We start from the raw sequence: 17,755 nt of genomic DNA, 5'->3' as shown, positions 1-17,755 counted from the left end.
ATTAATTATAATCTAAAGTCTCAACATTAGATCCATAAACCATAGTAAACTTAATAAAAACCAAATCTTTATTCATACGCCAGTACCCACAACAAATTAGATCAAATTAATCAATTTAAAATTATCTATTACAGTATCTTAGCATATTTCCAATTAGTAAGTATGACCCACAAAACTTAATATTCTAATTCCTGAATATTATTATCTTCAATTTGATCACTATGTTATGAGCTATAGCTATGGGCCTCATAGAAACCTTTTTAGCTATGGGCTTCATTTACTTAAATTATAGCCGTTGTGTGGATTAGCCGTTTATTTAAATAAAGACAGCTGTCACTCACTTTGACTGCACAGTAAAATTTTTGAAAATCGAGCCGTTAGACAGATATGAGATTCAAGAACCGCGCCGCTTCCATCTTCTTCGACGAGTCGGCGAGAGAAGCGCCGCCGGCTCGCCGACAGCCACCGCCACCACCACCGCCATCCCATCCCCCTCGCCATCTCCATCACCCTCTCCACCCCCCTCTCCACCGTTGCAGGCTGCCAGGGGCACTTCTCCTCTGCTGCGCCGCCGCTCATTTCCGCCGCCTGCATCAGCCGGCGCCTCAAGCAGCCGCCTTCACGCTCCCTCCTCCTCTTCTGCACTGCCTGGAGTCGCCGGCCGGCTCACAATCGCGCCCTCCTCCCCACCTCCAAGAGCCCTTCGCCGGCAGACATTTTCATCAACAAGGGATAGGGATTTCTTGATGATGCAGAAAGAGGGGAAGGGGAAAGGGAAGCAGGGTGAGAGTCCGCCTCCACCGTTGCAGCGCCGCCGCCTCCCCATTCCGCCGTCTGCATCAGCCGGCGCCTCAAGCAGCCGCCCTCACGCTCCCTCCTCTGCACTCGCAAGGCTCACAGCGCCCTCCTCCTCACCTCCAAGATCCCGCAGCCGTGCCCCCTCCTCTCGCCGTGCGCCGCCGTCTGCATCTCTCCACCTGCTCAGTGATGAGGAGGAGATGAAAAGGATGAATGATCTTAAGGTCTTATTCAGAGGCAAAGGAATGGCATTAATCCATGAAGGAGTGTGTCAGTTTGGCAAAGTTCTTAGAGTTGAGAAAAGATATGTAACTCAGCTCATGAATCTGCTCAGTGAAGAAGAAGAAGTTGAGGCTGCCACCAAGGGATTGGTTGTAGAGGCCTATGGTTGCCGGAAGAGGAAGGTCTACCATGTCACGATTTCCATAAGAGATCAGTTTCTTGTCTTTGGAGGTGAAGGATGGACTGACCTGATGTTTGTCAACAATGCAGAGGAAAGGATGTATCTTGACATCTATGGTGGCAGAGTAGGTTCCCACCTCAAGTTGGGGGTCTTCAGATTTAGATATACTTAGCTGGGAGTCTCCAAAATCTGTTTGGATGACATTCATATGTTTAGATACAAATTCATATGTTTAGATACAAATTCATATGTTTAGATATTCTTTGATTAGACTGTAAAATGTGAATAAAGAAAGATTTTTGTACACTTTACAATCTGTCTGTTTCTTGTTGGTGTTTTACTCTCACCTTCTGTTTCTTGTTGGTGTTTTACTCTCACCTTTTGTTTACTTGGGGAGGGTGGTGTGGTTGTGTTGATGCTTATTTTGCCTTATGTGGCTGACCTCAAGTCAGTGATAGTAATGATCGAGGCTCTCTCACACAGATGATTTTTGGGCTTATGCTGATAGTCAGGCCATTTGGATGTATTACCTCTTGGTGGCTGCAAGGCCTTAAGAGATCAGGTAGTCAGAGCATTGTGTAGTTCTTACACTCCTCTTAATTATCCTCCTCTGTTTCTTAGTTTAGGTGTCACTAAATCTTATTATCCTCCTCTGTTTCTTAGTTTAGGTGTGTCACCAAATCTTATTATCCTCCTCTGTTTCTTAGTTTAGGTGTGTCACTAAATCTTCTTCTATCTTAAGGGGTTTGCATATGTGGTTGGTGAGATATTTAATGTATTGGTATGAAATAACTACTTCCCATTAGCAACTCAGATTGTATGTAGTAATCAAGATCATGAACATATATTGTACTGCATGTTCATGCTACCTTAAATTTTGCAATGAAACTAACAATGATGATGTTACAGCAAATTGTAAGAATCTTCCCTAATAGGGGCGATTATATATATACCAAGAACCGAATAAACTCTTTAACCTTAAGCCAAAATATATGTATATATATGAGAGACCAAAAAACAAAAAAAGTGGCAATGAAGGTGATCATTGTGGGGTTATGTTATGGTGATAACATATCATCTTCAGAAGCCGATGGACCACTTCGTCCTTGCTCCTCGCCCTCCCTTTCTTCGTTTGTCTAGAAGCTTCCTCCGCAGCCCACAATTGCATTCCGATATGACTATGGAAAATGGTTTTGAGTTGAAGGAGCAGCAGGTTCAAGCCCCGGGCGACCAGCAGCACTTACTGAACGAACGAGCCAATACAGGTGCTGTCGGGACCACAGAAACAGCAGCGATAGAACCAGGAGTTAGAGGGGCACTCAAGGGTCTTGAATAACCGGCATCAATGTCAGTGAGGTCTTATCAGCTTTAATCATCATGGGCTGTATTAGAGGTTTTTCACTCCCACGCACTTGATGACTGGTTAGACTTTCAGTGAGCTTCGGTGTTGCAATCTTCTGCGTATCTGAAACCAATATGACTGATCTGTCCGCTTGGTTCAGCCTGTTAGAAGAAGATTTCTTGCCTGCCACATTAACCTTCGAGTCCATTTTTGTAGGAGCAACAAATGGTATGCTTTTCGAAGGGCTCCTGCACAGAGAAGCTTCCTTATCCTCAGATGCATCGACATCCACACTTCTGGTGACAAACTTCCTAGAGGAGTCAGATTCTTCGTCCTACGACAAAAATGCAGAAAATTAGTTTGTTACAAGTAGGGTGAAAGTGACAGAGTGATCCCTAGACAATTGAGGCTTATTAGAAGTTAAAGAAAGACAGTCAAAAGGATGCACAACTGGTGCAATCAAGAAAAATGCATTATAGCCATGGGATTGACATAACCATAACCACTAGCAACAAGATCTGCTCGTATATAACTATCAGCTTCACACATTTCCATCAATATATCAAAAAATCGAAATGAAAAGAAATACCACCTTGGCCATTTGATGCTCAGCCCCAATTGCCCCCCTATCAGAATGATGAACCACCTAAGAAAGAGATTTAACAGCCTTGGAACTTTGAGATCGATTAACTTTAATCACTGCATCTAGCACAACTTTAGATGGATGAGACACTTCTTCTTTAACCGAACCAGCTTGGTTAGACTTTAATTTGCTTTGGTGGTTCCTCCCCCTATAACGTTGAAGCAAGAAGTTGTCACATTTTCCATAAAATAGGAGTAAATCAGAGTACGTGTAAGGTTATTGATTAACTGCTAGGAGATTTTATATTTTTCAGGTTATGAGAATTTCCTCTGTGGGATACTTATGACAACAGAACTGAGTCAGATGAACAAGTGGACGAGCTATCATCCACGGCAGATGAACTTCTTCCTTCTGTTCCATTTTGCACACTTGAAAGTCCACTAATCCCACTGTTACTGGCTTCTGTTGGAGGATGCATTTCAGAAGTATTGGTGTCCCAATTGACAGGACTCACATCTCTGTCTTCTAAATCTGGTGGTAATATTTCAGGAATACATTCCTCAGAATCAGAAATATCCAAAACATCTTCCACAGCATCAGATTTTTCAAGTAACGACTGGGAGTCGGCAGGTAAAGAGTGTTTTCTCTTGACAAATGACAATGTGAATATCTTGCTCAATTTTGTCTTGTATAATATTGAGAGATTTGTCGTCCTTTCCCTTGTCTTTACTTTTGCGATTATTTCGTTTCTGCTTGGCCTGAAATTTTAGTTGTGGACGGCATTATTAAACTTTCTCATAATTCCAGGCTTTCTGAAACGAAAGAGATATTGCAAAATAGAAAAGGGACATAAAGCGAGAGGGGCAGGGAGTATAAGAATTTAGAGGGCAGACATAGTAATAACAACATCTTCCGTGAAATCTAGAGAAGCAGGTATCAAGGGAAGTGATGCAAAAACTTTGTTGAGAAGATTGCTCTTATCTACTTAATGTATACCAAAAATCTTACACTCTTTAATGGCAGTATCAACAAGTTATCACTCTTACATGCAGGTTTCAAAATCAATGAAGCTTCTTTTTGAATTTTAGGAAGCGTATGTTCTTGAAAGATGTAAATTAAGTGCAAAAAAGAGATACACATGCAACATGAACTCACACCAAGCAAACAGGCGAGGAGTGTGATGATGGTAGCTTTTCGAACAAAGTAAACACTTATCACAGACAGAACAAAATGAATTTACACGGTGCCACCAGGGAATCATATTTGCGAATAATAGATTACCATGACTAACTTCTTAGCTGTAAGTCGAATTACTTTAACCATAGAAGTCTAAAACTGTATCACCCAATGACAGGAACTACTAAAGACTGCAAGGTAAGAAAGATAATTGAAATAAAACCTGTTTCTTTTTAGACTTCTTTTCCTTATCCACTGCTGCACGCTTTGCTCTGTGCTCAATCTCAGCAAGCCAATCCGCCTCCTCTTCCCGTATGAGCTCTTCTTGCATCTTCAGAGAAACAGCCTACAGGTATGCAGCTTCAATTTTACTGCTAGAGCAGCAAAAAACAGCTAAGATTCGATACAATATGATAATGTTGACAAAATTGAACACATGTAACATGCATAAACATTAGATATAAACACCATACATTATACATATACGTGTGTGTGTCTGAACAATGCAAGAGAGGTGTGACAGTAAAAATAATCCTTACGTTATATGTTTTCAGCATGAAGCTGAAAGAAGCAAAAAAATAATTAGAAAATTAAGTAGGACCCAAATGCGAATTGCTAATGGCATTTTTAAAGTAAACAAAAGGGTTGATCATAGTTTGCTTGTGTCTCCAAGTTTCAGCGTTTTCCAAAAGATATGTCCAACTAAAAATGTTCCCAACTTAAGTTTCATAGTCTTCAATAGCTTATAAGCTCCTCAAAAAATAAGTTCCCCAACTCCATCTTATTACTTCATGATCTTATAAGCAACAATTAATTTGCAAAATTAACTCTAGTAGTACGATTTTTTTTAGTTTATGCTCAATTATATCTCTCCAACTTAAAAGTTCAATCATCTAGTAGGATGGTGTGGTTTGTGTTGAGGGTGGAGTTAAACCCTTTATCTGTGATCCATCGACTAAGGGAAGAGAGATGTTTACGATACCTGTCATAAAGTCGAGCAGCCTCTTCCTGGGAGCCTACAGTTCCTAAATGGATCTGTTCTTGTCAACTTTAATGGCAGCTTGCCATTTCAAATTCTTGAAATAGACACCTCTCATGATGCATGGTTCTTGGTTTTCGACGTGCTTCCTTCTGTGTCTCTTTCTTCGTTTAACCTCAGCTAGAATGAAACCAGTAAGCAACAAAGAATCAAAGAAACTCACTGCTGAATCAGTCAGAACAACATACTATGAACTCTATCAATGGGGGGTTAGATAGGAGCTAACATATCATCTTCAGAAGCCGATGTACCACTGCGTCTGTGCTCCTCGCCCTCCTAGTCGTTGTCTAGAAGCATCCTCCGCGGCCCAGTCCCGCCATGTCTCTGGTTTTCTGGCAATTCATGGGTTTGAATCAGAGGCGTGTGTCATGTAGTGAGTGGCGTGAGGTCTCAAAGAATTCGGGAAAAACTTACTCTTGTTGGTGATGGCTAAGAATTCATCCCAGTTGAATTTCCTCAGCTCCTGCTTTTCTTCCTCAGACAGTTCAAAGTTGGGATCTCTTCCGCACATGAATGTGGCCCTGCACATTTTTAGAGTCGAATGAAATGTAGAGCAATATTGCCACTCCGTAAACCAAATATGGTATATATACACATGTGTCATCTTTGCTCATCAATCTAACATGAGAAAGTACACTGACTACCTAAAACGAGCATGAGATTGGACTGTTTCTCTAAGGTTTAACGACCAAGGGAAATCAAGTTGATACAAGAATAATAATGGAGAGATTAGGACTGATGCTGTTGGGATGATGGAGACGGAGGGGAGATAGATGTTTATGATACCTGTCATAAAGTCGAGCGGCCTCTTCCTGGGAGCCTACAGTTCCTAAATGGATCTGTTTCTTGTCAACTTTAATGGTAGCTTGCCATTTCAAATTCTTGAAATAGACGCCTCTCATGATGCATGGTTCTTGGTTTTCGACATGCTTCCTTCTGTGTCTCTTTCTTCGTTTCACCTCAGCTAGAATGAAACCACTGAGCAAGAAAGAATCGAAGAAACTGAATACTGAATCAGTTGAACATATTTGGGTGAACTCATCAGAAATACAAAGTTCAGATTGAGTAGACATGTATTACTATTGATCTTTAAAGCAACAAAGTCCAAGGAGCTTTGCTGCTACATTTGATACGGCATGGATATACGACGAGACCAACTCAATACTGAATCAGTTGAACAAATTTGGGTGAATTCATCACAAAAGCAAAGTTCAAATTGAGTGGACTTATGTTAAGATAGATCTTCAAATCAACAAAGTTCAAGGAGCTTTGCTGCTACATTTGGTTAGATGTGTATATACGTGATAGCCATTATAATGCGTGGCTCGGTCATAATTTGAGATAATTTCATCTTTTTCTGGAGCTACTCCTATTCACTATGGGCTATAAACGGACCGATGGAAAATATAAGAGGAAATTAAGCACATTTTTTAGAGTAGAATGAACGTCGAGCAATATTTGCCACACAAATGTTCCCGAATATGGTTTATATGCTCACGAGCTGAATGTGTTTTAGAGGGTTTTCAACTTGAGAAAGTGCGCGACTGCCTAGAACGAGCATGAAGTTAAACCCTTTATCTCTGATCCATCGACTAAGGGAAGAGAGATGTTTACAATACCTGTCATAAAGTCGAGCAGCCTCTTCTTGAGAGCCCACAGTTCCTAAATGGATCTGTTTGTTGTCAGCTTTAATTGCAGCTTGCCATTTCAAATTCTTGAAATAAACACCTCTCATGATGCATGGTTCTTGGTTTTCGACATGCATCCTTCTGTGTCTCTTTCTTCGTTTAACCTCTGCTAGAATGAAACCAGTAAGCAAGAATGAATCATAGAAACTCCCTACTAAATCCCTCGAACATATTTGGGTGAATTCATCAGAAAAGCAAAATCTAGAACATATTTGGGTGAACAAATGAAACCAATACTTTAATTTACATAGAGATAATTCTACTTGAACCAAAGCTGATAAGAGTACTCGACCAGACCTAAGATGGAGGCACAAAGAATGAAAACAGACCAGGAAAAGGCTGAAGTGATGCACTCGAAGCAGCAGATATGTTTGACGAACCAGGGCCGGTTTCCAAGCTGGTTCCTGGACAATGATAGAAATCGATGTCAACAAATATACATAAGAATGAATTTGCAACGACGAAAACAATGAGATAATCGAGAATTTATATTCCAGCATTTATCCATCAACTCTATTCAGATGTTTAAAGAAGAATGAATCAATATTAACAGCGATGCCCACGACAAGGGCAGAGTTACAAGAAACATTCAAAAGTGTTGAGATGCGAAAATTTGATGGAGTTAAATGAGTAAAACAATCATCTATATGTGATACATTATTTAGTGGAGTAGATGATATAATACGAAGATTAGAACAACCCTCTATCTGTACATGATGATTATTTTGTAAAGCCAATCAAGTAACAATGTAAAAGACGAGCATTGAGAACCACACGAACATAATCAAATATGCAGAATTACCAGATATCTCAACATAATGAACATAATAGTTAACTAACGTGTGAATAGCTCAAAATGTCAGCATAAAGAATTTTCACAGCAAATATCTCAACATAATGTATAGCACCTCAAATCTCACAACCCGAAACCAAAAGTCATTAACATAAATACACAAACAATACAGGGCATGCCTAAGTTCTGCACCTGAGATTTTGACATCACATTACTTTGAGCATATATATATCCAAGAAACTAAATACTATCAAACAGATACACTTTGGCCATAACACTTCAACTCTCACCCATAGAAATTTGGAACATCTATCTGAACAAAGAGACATCCTCCATTAACATCTGATTTTAAGAAAACTACAAGCTAAAAGCTTTAAGAAAAAATCAAGACCCTAACCAGCCCTGCCCAAAAGATTAAAAATGTGGTGAGGAATAACACTGAATTTTCCATAACAATAGACCAGCACCCAATACCACCAACCCATCACCCTAAACAGAAAAAGAATTTCACTGAATCTACATAATTACCCAAAAAAATACAATCTTTAAACTCCCACAACCCACAAATCGAGAAGCTAAACCCACAACAAAACAGGTCTGGAAAAAAAACACAAACTTGACAGACGTAAGTTACTTCTTCTCAGCTCACATTTAGAGATTGGATTTTTTTCACCTAGTTTTGATCGAAAAACCATGACTTGTTTTTCTGAATGTTGTTTTATGTATGTCGGGTCGGATCTGCACCGGTTCCGGGTCGGAGGGTACGCTATAATCATAGGAAATACTAATAAAATCAATGTTTCACTATTTTGGCCGCCGCTCTCTGTCTCTCTCTCTCTCCCTCCCAAATTCAAGTTTAGTACTCTCTCTCTCTTTCAAATTCAAGCTCTCTCTCTCCCAAATTCAAGTTTAGTCCTCTCTCCCAAAGTCAAGCTCTCTCTACCAGATTCAAGCTCTCTCTCTTGCCCGCCCGCTCGCCCAAGGTAATCTCCTCTCGTTTGTTACCTTATCTACCGTACACTTAATTCCAAGATCCAATTTTTTATGACAATCACTTCTGGTTTTGAATTATAGAAGAGCTTAATTGTTACTACTAAGGTAGGTATAAGGTTTTTTAGTCAGAATTATGGATGCCCCACTCCCACTCCCAATCTCTCTGTGTTTTTTATGTTAAATTTTTTGTGGGCAATATTAATTCTATGATAAAATTAACTTAATTATATTGGGCGATTAGGAATCTCTTTGTGAAATCATAAGTCCTATTTATATAAGGCAATTCACAAATCCTATTTGATGAGTATAAGGCAAGTCATAAATCTTATAAATAGAACACCAATTCCATAGGAGAGCCCGAATTCGAGGGGGTGTGAATATAGTGTAGAGAATAAACAGACAATCGAAATTTGCAAAAGAGATAGTAAAAAAGAGAGGTGGTGTGAATTTGCTGGAGAGAAGTGGTGTGCAGTTTATACAGAAAGAAACAATTTCATATGTGTAGTGTTACAACTATAATTCATGGCTTTCATTTTTTTTGGTGTGTAATCTCTGGCATGCTTATTATTCTTTAGGTTCAAAGTTAGAATATGATCTCCAAAGACTCAATCCATCAAAGAATGAAGAAAGATTTATTTAAATACCTACCATCAGAGATTCTCACCGATATCTTGTTGAGACTCCCTCTTGAAAACGTTGCAACTTGCAAATGCGTTTGCAAACCGTGGCTCGATCTCATTGAGAGTAACTATTTTTTCAAGTCCCATTTTTCTAAATCCGTCCCCGCCCTTGTGGTCTCGATGCCGACTACAAATTCAAATTGGTTCAATGTTTTCAAATTGGAAGAGAAGCCCAAGCGCAAGCCGAATCTAATCACGAAGTTTGATTTCCCCCAAGCATCAACAATACAAGGTTCTTCCAATGGTTTGCTTCTTCTAAAAAATCCTTTTCGTGATCATCTTTATGTATGTAATCCTATCACCCGTGAATTTGTTGAGCTCCGGGGCCGTCTTACTCGCCCTCGAGAAGATTGTTATGGAATTGGAGTGAGCAGAATAAGCGGACAACATAAGGTTGTATATCTTAACCCTAACTATGACGGATGTCATGTATACACTCTTGAATCGGGATCTTCGTGGAGACGCGTTAAAGGTGTTATCCCCTCGTTTAATTGTTGTTACAGCTCTGTTGCTGCATTTGCTAGTGGCAATCTCCACTGGTTTGTTTCAAATGGAAGGGAGATTCCTTATATTTGCTGCTTTGATCTTGAGAAAGAATGTTTCACCACATTCTCTCCACCACTCGAATGTCTCAAGAGACCTATTTTTAACAAGGGAATGTTGTTTACTTTGGGGGATTGTCTGTGTTTTTGTGATGACGAACCAAAATATTACTGTGACTATGATCATGTTATCTGGTTGTTGAAGGAATATGAAGAAGTCGAGAAATGTTGGTGCGAGGTACATGTCAACATCAGGCAACCACCTCTTTTAGAGGTCCTCATCAAACATCCTTATTATGGTCATGGTTTACACAAACGTCTTCAGCCTATCAATGTTTACGAGAATGGAGACATGTTGATGTTATGGAATGAGAAGCACTTTCTATACTACTCTAAAAAGAAGAAAAGCCTTACAAAAATTGGTTTGTTTGGTAAGATGGGTGATGATTCTTTGTGTATTAATTCCATTCTTCTCACTCCAAGTTTCCTCTCACTCAAAAGACACTATGGTATGAAGAATGTAATATCATTTTAGTTAGTCCTTTTTTTAATCCTCATCACGGACTTGTAATTTACTTATGCTGACTTTTTTATTTATTTAACTATATTATTAATGGATTGTTTAGTTAAAGAAATTTTCTCTTTATTTAGTTTGTAGTATATGGGTTGTAGTTTTGTTTATATATTTATTTTTCTTCATTGTCATTTTAGTTTACCCTATGGCCTATATTCCTAATCTTTCCTTTCATTGGGGTTGTAATTTAATGTTTTCATTTGGCCATTATTAATTGTGCTGATCTATATATTAGAAATTTATTACCAAAAACGACTTTAAGTTGCTGCAATTTGTATTTTGTCATCTTAGTTAGACTAGTTAACTAAGTAATAGTACTTCAAAAAAGATACTTCAAAACACCATCTTGACGCCAAGACTAAGCCTAAATTCAAATATGAGGTTAACTAAGCTAGCTAAGAAGGGGACGAATTAGAAACAGCAAAACCCGGTGCAATTTTGAATAGTAACAAAGTTGAGAATCAAGATTCCTCCTTAATTTTGCTACATCAACAAGATTACTATACCAGTTTTCAACTTTTGTTTGAATACAAACATGTAAAAGTGATGCCTATTTAGATTTAAAAAAAAATGAAATGTTACGATATTGCAACTACATCAAGATTACTGTGCCAGCTTTAAGGCTCTGATTTTGCTATTGTGGAAGCCGTTTTGCTATCTGCTATCGTGTTTCTGCTGTTTACTATGAAGACATAGTTGATCATTGTAGCTTGTTCAAAACTGCACTAATCCTGAGGTCTTCTGACATCACTTCGTAGCTGTCATAGAAATCTAAAATCTCCATGGCAATGCTTTGCACCTGCCAAATATAGCATGGCAGTGAGACAAATCAAAACTATTTGTAAGAACAAATTTGGTTGGTTTTGATTTTGCAAGTAGCTTGGATAGGATGGCCTACCACGTTCATGTCAACATGAAGCTCTTCAAACCAAGCCGTGATTTCTTTATCATGACGCTTGCAGGCTAACGCGATCAAGTGAGGAGGATGAACAAGAATCAGATCCATCTTGTTCTGTCAAATCACTCACGCCAGCATCTTTAAGCAACCTGAAAATCGCAAGGTGACTATTAGGATACCGAGCATGAGAAGATTTGGAAATGATTTAGCAGTTTTCATGTAAAAATTGGTTCCCAATAATATAAACTTACTTAGTCAGTGATCGATAAGGATGGAATACAAGTAAATAATAGTTGAGAGCTTCTAAGATTGTCATTTCCATCTTGTGTATCTCTTTAAAGTACTTCTCATCTTCTGCAAAAGCTTACTCTTGCCAGTTATCACTCAAACAAAGAACATAACTGAATCTAACAGGAAATCTACATCAGGATATGTTTAGTTAGATCTTTCGTGATGTGAATAGCAAGAAGTCTGGAATGCACACTGCTTTCTTCGGCTTTAGCTGCCAAGTATAAGCAGGTCGCCGCAACCAGGCGGAGATTATATTCCGTCATACTTCTGAAACCAAAATAGCTTCTCGTTCGCTTCTCCTAAATGAACTGATACAATAACCAATTTGCTTAAGTTCTATCACAGAAAAGTGAGAATATCAAGCAAAAATCAATTATCACCTTATAGAGGCATCGTACCTGGTATAGAGACGCCTCATGAATGTGATGGCCATAGCTACGACCCTGAGAAGTTAAATTAACAAAAAGGATCTATCAAATGGATGGAAGTGCGAAAAAAATGCAGCAATGTAATCATGCAGAAGCACTTCAATGGAAAATTAATGAGGGTGCATCAGTGTTCTAAAATGGAGAGTACAAAGAACCCCGGCTACAAACAGAACATTACTTCCCATTGGAACAGTATAGAAGCTAGCCCTAAAGGGATGCGAGTAAAAGCTAAGGATAAAAAACTTGTTATGCTATACCATTTCAGTTTTCCATTAACACACATAAATATTTTCTTCGTCCATAGAAAGCAAAATAAGTGATGTACCAAAGGGCTCAATGCCTGCGATAATATGATATATCAGACACAAATTGGAGCTAAGGTTTGCAAACTTGAATGCCCCGGAGAGAAGAAACACACCATTTAACATTTTAACCTAACAATCAAAAACCGCAAACCTCAAACATAAGCTATTTCAGTTTTTCCGTCAACACAGTCCATAGAAAGCAAAAGTCGTGACGTACCAAAAGACTCAATGGCTATGATAATATGATATATATCACACACAAATTGCAGCTAAGAGCATAAGCATTCGCCTTATACATCTAACAATCAAGAACCGCAAACCTCAAACATAAGCCATTTCAGTTTTTTCATTAACACAAAATCCATCGAAAGCCGAGTTAAATGGGAAGGTAACGATTACATAGTTTGTTCTGTCAAATTACTCACGCCAGCATCCTGAAGAAACCTGAAAATCGCAAGGTGTCTATTAGAATGCAGAACATGAGAAGTTTCAGAAATGATTTAGTAGTTCTCATGTAAAAATTGGTTCCCAAGAATATGAACGTACTGAGTCATTGATCAATAAGGATGGAATACAAGTAAATAATAGTTGAGGGCTTCCAAGATTTCCATTTCCATCTTGTGTATCTCTTTAAAGTACTTCACATCACCTGCAAAACCTTTCTCTAGCCCATTATCACTCAAAATAAAGAACATAACTGCACCTAGTGGGAAATCTACATCGGAATATGTTTACTTGGATCTTCCGTGATTTGAAAAGCAACAAGTTTGGCATGCACTGTGCTTTCTTCGGCTTTAGCTGCTAAGTACAAGCAGGTCGAAGCAACCAGGTACAGGTCATATTCTGTCATACTTTTCCTGAAACCAAAAGAAGTATCCAATTTGCTCAAGTTCTACTTACCATATAAGAGTGAGAATATCAAGTGAAAATCAATTATCACCACATAGAGACATTGTACCTGGTATAGAGACGTCTCATGTATGTAATGGCCGTAGCTGCGACCCTGAGAAGTTAAATTAACATGAAGGATCTATCGAAGGGATGGAAGCGCGAAAAAAATGCAGCAATATAATCATGCAGAAGCATCTAAACGGAAAGGTTATGAGGAACACAGGTGCATCGGTGTTCTAAAATGGAAAATACAAAGAGCCCGGTTACAAACAGAACATTACTTTCCATTGGAAGAATATACTTAGAAGCTAGTCCTAAAGGGATGCGAGTTCCGGAGAGAAGAAACACACTATTTAACCTTACAATCAAGAACTGCGAACGTCAAACATAAGCCATTTCAGTTTTTCCACTAACATAGTCCATAGAAAGCAAAAGAGGTGATGTACGTAAACGCTCAATGGCTATGATAATATGATATATATCACACAAAAATTGCAGCTAAGAGCATAAACATTTTCCCTACACATCTAACTATCAAGAATCGCGAAACTCAAACTTAAGCCACTTCTGTTTTTCTATTAACACAAACTCAATTTAAGCAAATGAGGTGAAATTTGATGAGCTTGCAATCTTCAGCAGTGATTTCCCTTTCCTTGTCCAATTGATGCACCACATTCACCTCTGCGGCGTCGAGAAGCTGCTTGCTGTTATTCCACAATCAAATCCAGAAAATAATTGGTGAGGAATCAGACAAATTAATTGTACTTTTAAAAAACCAGAAATAAAAAGAAAGCGGAAAAGCAGCTTGAAGACTTACTAGTGAGACGAAATCCAGAAATTGGCAGCCATGGAATTGAATTATGAGCTTCAAATACTCCCTCCACAAACGTTATAAATGAGGGAAATTCTACGCATTTAAGCTGTGTCTAAATTTTCTTTTTTAATTTATTTTATTATTATACGGAGTTGAAATTAATCGTGGCATGACATGACATGACATGTTATAAAACGTACTCATAGTAGATATCTTTTTAAAATGTTTTTTACATAAAACTAGAAGTAAATCATTGAGCTGATGCAACTATTACATAGTTTAGGACAAAATTGAGAAGTTGAGAAACTTGGATATATGATCAGATATGTGATCTTTCCGTCCTTTTTCTTCAGAAACATAGTGTGATCAGAGTTACTCTGTTGGTAATCATACTTCTTCATTACATTTGTAAATCTTCCAGACTATGTCCTCGGAGATTGTTTCAACTCATATAAGGTTCGCTTCAACTGACACACCTTTCCTTGAAACTCTTTGGTGAACCCTGGTGGTGGCTCCATGTACACCAATTTTGGCAATTCTCCATGCAGGAAGGCATTTGTAACATCGAACTGATGAAGTGGCCAGTCCTTTTTAGCAGCGATGGAAAATAGAACTCTCATAGTGTTGATCTTCGCCACTGGTGAGAAGGTCTCTGCATAATCAACTCTGTAGGTCAGGGTGTACCCTTTTGCTACTAACCGGGCTTTGTAGCGATCTATGGAACCATCAGGCCTCCTCTTGATGGTGAAGACCCATCTACATCCCACTGTTCGAACTCCTTTAGGTAGCTTGTTTTTTACCCATGTATTATTCTTCTGCAGAGTCGTGGTGGACCGTACCCGATTTCCCTAGATGACAAACCGGCGATTTCGCCGTTGACTCCTACGGCCGGCTGGAGGGATGACGACATAATGCGCCGCCGTGCTGCTTCTCTCTACAACCAGCCGTAGGCCGTCTCCACCGATGGGATTGGTTCTGCGTTGAGGCCATCTCCAACCATTTACACCAAACTCAAACTCATTTTTGAGTTTGGGTCACACCAAAAAGTAGTTTTACTCCAATCATTTACTCCAAACTCAAACCCAAAAGAATATTCCATATTTATATTCTTTTTATACCTTTTCAATTATACCTACATATTTACTTAAATTACATATTAATCCCATAATATTTTATCAATAATTTATGTAACTTAAATAATTATTTTTTTTATTAATATATTTATGTATTAAATATATTTTATATTAAAAAATTACACTACTTTTAAAATTAAATACACTAAACTTGCAATAATAAAATTCAAAATATAAATTGAAACTCATTTAAATATATCGCAATTGCATAAAACATATCACGATAAACATAAAAAATAGCTAAAATTCAAGACTCGAAATTTGTGTATTGTTCCCACAAATGATCAACTAGCGTATTTTGAAGTTCCAGATAAGCACTTTTATTTCTTATTGTGTCATATCAAGTCATATACTCTTGAAATAATAACAAGATTTTTTCTGCAATATTCATTCCTATTTAGTTATTATTTGTAAAAAAACATAATTTATTATAATATAGTCAGCTTGCTAATTTCTATTTAATTATTTTGATTAGAAAAATATATGTAAATTCCATGAACAAATTGTGTCTAAATTATGTGGCTGATAGTTTGAATCAATTATCAAGTACTACTGTACTAGTACACAAATTGACAGTATACAAATTGGCCGCCGGCTGATTCAACTATCAAAATAATAATAAGGACTATTATGCAATATTTAAAACTTTTTTGCAGTTCATACTCAATTTTGGTGTTCACTTCAAATTTGGTGTTGTTTGATTAAAAAACCCAAAAATGGGTATGAGTATGGAGTATGGTTGGAGCACATTTTTACACCAAAAATGGGATTTGGTGTATGGTTGGAGGTGGTCCGAGAATATCTCTTCGAATCGGGTCATACTCTAAGAACTTGAATAGACGCTTGATATTGGAATAACTCGGTATTGGTTAATTCCTTAAATCAAAATGGTAAACTGAATTGTTGGTATCTTTGAATCATAATTGTTTTCAATTTTAATTTCTTTCATGTTAAACTAAAATGAGTTAGGAAGCAAACAGATACATAGAAAATATATAAATTTAAAATATTAAAGCTATTCCAAAAGTTAAGAGTTTAACAAGAAAACTAGCAATTTGGAATGTCGAGTAAATTAAGCTAAGGTATTTAAATAAAAAGATATTTAATATTAATTTTTAAAATATTAAGTGGACAAGTTAGGAATATGTAATTATTTTCTAATAGAATTTGCCTGTAAAATTCTAAAAAATAAGAATTTAATAATATTAAAATTAAAAATTAAAGTATTAAAATTAAATATGTAGCTTCAAATATAAAATAAAAGAGTTAAAAATATGTGATTTTTTTTATATCAAGGTTCAACTATAGCGTCCCAAAAAATAATAATTTAATGAATTTAAAATTTTAAAAAATAAAGATAAAACATGAAAGTTTATGAAAATATTTAAAATAATATTATATATTCAATTAGGATTACAATAACATATCTCAAATTCTAATTTGTTAAATCATATCGTGAATCGAGCTTGAACTCTAATATTTTATGAAAAAAGTTAAAATATTTACTATATATAACTTTAAAACACTATATTATTTACATGAGTTATGAACATATGGTTTTTTTTTTTTATCGATGTTCGACTGTAATGTTTCAAAAATTGAGAATTTATAGAAATTAATCTTTTGAAAGGTAACATATTCAAATTAGAACTACGAAATTTTTAAAAAATTAAAACTGGAAACTCAATTTAGGGTATTGAATTTTAGTTTGTTGCATATTATAGTAAATTGAACTAAGAAACCTAATACTCCACTTTATAAAAAAAGAAAGAAATTTTAAATACTACAGTCTATATTTATAATACTAATAGATGAGTTAAGAACATATTTTTTATTGAGGTTCAACATAACGTTGTAAAAACTAAGAAGTTGAAGAAATGAAAATTTTAAAAATAAAGAGTTAAAATTGAAGTTCGTAAATTCAAACAGTAAACTCCATTAGTATCAATACTAGTTTTCCACCCGCGCGATGTGCGGTTCCATGTATATATAAGTATTTTTAACTGAAAAAAGTTTTTTAATTCCATATAAAGTAGGTGGAGAATAAAATAAGAGATAGATTTACTAAAGAGGAAAATGACTCATTTATAGTGGGACATCCCGCCCAAAAAGAGAATATGATTCGCTTATCTTAAGACGAATGGAATATGTTACTTTGAAACACATTAATTTTGGACATCCCGCCCAAAATTCATATTTTTTTATCCTCTATAAATTGATTTGCAGCTTTATGTACTCCATTGGTTGACATCCATTTATCATCATCATTCATATTTTTTTATGAGCTATATATAAATGTAGTTTCTTTAAAATAATTTTATTGACTAATGGTTTAAGAAATATAAATGCAATTTTGAAAAAACAATTAAAAAGATCATTATAAG

The 17,755-nt window shown here is 36.8% G+C and overlaps 2 protein-coding genes, 1 long non-coding RNA gene and 1 pseudogene across 15 annotated transcripts; 1 reads left to right on the top strand and 3 right to left on the bottom strand.

Annotated features, from left to right (window-relative positions):
- Positions 1-2,044: 2,044 nt before the first annotated feature.
- Positions 2,045-8,619, bottom strand: LOC125188113 (ethylene-responsive transcription factor-like protein At4g13040). 12 transcript variants are annotated; one of them, XM_089058597.1, is made up of 11 exons: positions 8,439-8,598; positions 7,359-7,433; positions 6,961-7,135; positions 6,128-6,319; positions 5,756-5,862; positions 5,568-5,673; positions 5,285-5,461; positions 4,526-4,673; positions 3,415-3,884; positions 3,136-3,334; positions 2,045-2,877 (listed from the first exon to the last, which is right to left on the bottom strand). In XM_089058597.1, exons 1-6 carry the CDS (start codon positions 8,596-8,598, stop codon positions 5,618-5,620), a joined length of 765 nt encoding a protein of 254 aa, XP_088914723.1. In that variant the 3' UTR covers positions 2,045-2,877; positions 3,136-3,334; positions 3,415-3,884; positions 4,526-4,673; positions 5,285-5,461; positions 5,568-5,617. The 12 variants fall into 12 exon arrangements, with proteins under 12 accessions (XP_088914723.1, XP_088914729.1, XP_088914727.1 ...); XM_089058603.1 differs by adding an exon at positions 8,113-8,224 and having other exon boundaries at positions 3,136-3,884; positions 8,351-8,479; XM_089058601.1 differs by having other exon boundaries at positions 3,136-3,884; positions 8,496-8,619.
- Positions 8,620-8,666: 47 nt separating this feature from the next.
- Positions 8,667-10,655, top strand: LOC125188111 (F-box protein At5g49610-like). Its single transcript, XM_048084854.2, has 2 exons — positions 8,667-8,805; positions 9,391-10,655. Exon 2 carries the CDS (start codon positions 9,406-9,408, stop codon positions 10,570-10,572), a length of 1,167 nt encoding a protein of 388 aa, XP_047940811.1. The 5' UTR covers positions 8,667-8,805; positions 9,391-9,405; the 3' UTR covers positions 10,573-10,655.
- Positions 10,656-11,043: 388 nt separating this feature from the next.
- On the bottom strand, positions 11,044-12,063 carry LOC148924163 (cyclin-C1-1-like; annotated as a pseudogene). Its single transcript, XR_016130517.1, has 4 exons — positions 11,994-12,063; positions 11,761-11,872; positions 11,510-11,658; positions 11,044-11,410 (listed from the first exon to the last, which is right to left on the bottom strand). The product of XR_016130517.1 is annotated as a cyclin-C1-1-like (transcript).
- A 1,139-nt stretch (positions 12,064-13,202) lies between these two features.
- LOC125190048 (uncharacterized) lies at positions 13,203-14,342 on the bottom strand. The gene is made up of 3 exons (XR_016130492.1): positions 14,242-14,342; positions 13,492-14,128; positions 13,203-13,390 (listed from the first exon to the last, which is right to left on the bottom strand). It is a non-coding gene; the product is annotated as an uncharacterized LOC125190048 (long non-coding RNA).
- Positions 14,343-17,755: the final 3,413 nt, after the last annotated feature.

Source organism: Salvia hispanica, chromosome 5, assembly GCF_029641045.1.
Source record: "Salvia hispanica isolate PSC_SH4W2 chromosome 5, Shi_PSC_v1, whole genome shotgun sequence".
NCBI lineage: Eukaryota > Viridiplantae > Streptophyta > Magnoliopsida > Lamiales > Lamiaceae > Salvia > Salvia hispanica.
The sequence above is the reverse complement of the archived record's forward strand: the minus strand, read 5'-3'. Positions and strand labels throughout refer to the sequence as shown.

What these genes read in the sequence shown, in the direction of transcription:
- LOC125188111 (XM_048084854.2), top strand. Translation starts at nt 9,406, where the DNA reads ATGATCTCCAAAGACTCAATCCATCAAAGAATGAAGAAAGATTTATTT.
- LOC125188113 (XM_089058596.1), bottom strand. Translation starts at nt 8,598, where the DNA reads ATGATTATAGCGTACCCTCCGACCCGGAACCGGTGCAGATCCGACCCG. An exon ending in AAGTAACTTACGTCTGTCAA is followed by an intron (nt 7,434 to 8,438) that starts GTTTGTGTTTTT and finishes ATCATTGTCCAG; the next exon opens with GAACCAGCTTGGAAACCGGC. An exon ending in GCTGCTCGACTTTATGACAG is followed by an intron (nt 6,320 to 6,960) that starts GTATTGTAAACA and finishes TTTCTTGCTCAG; the next exon opens with TGGTTTCATTCTAGCTGAGG.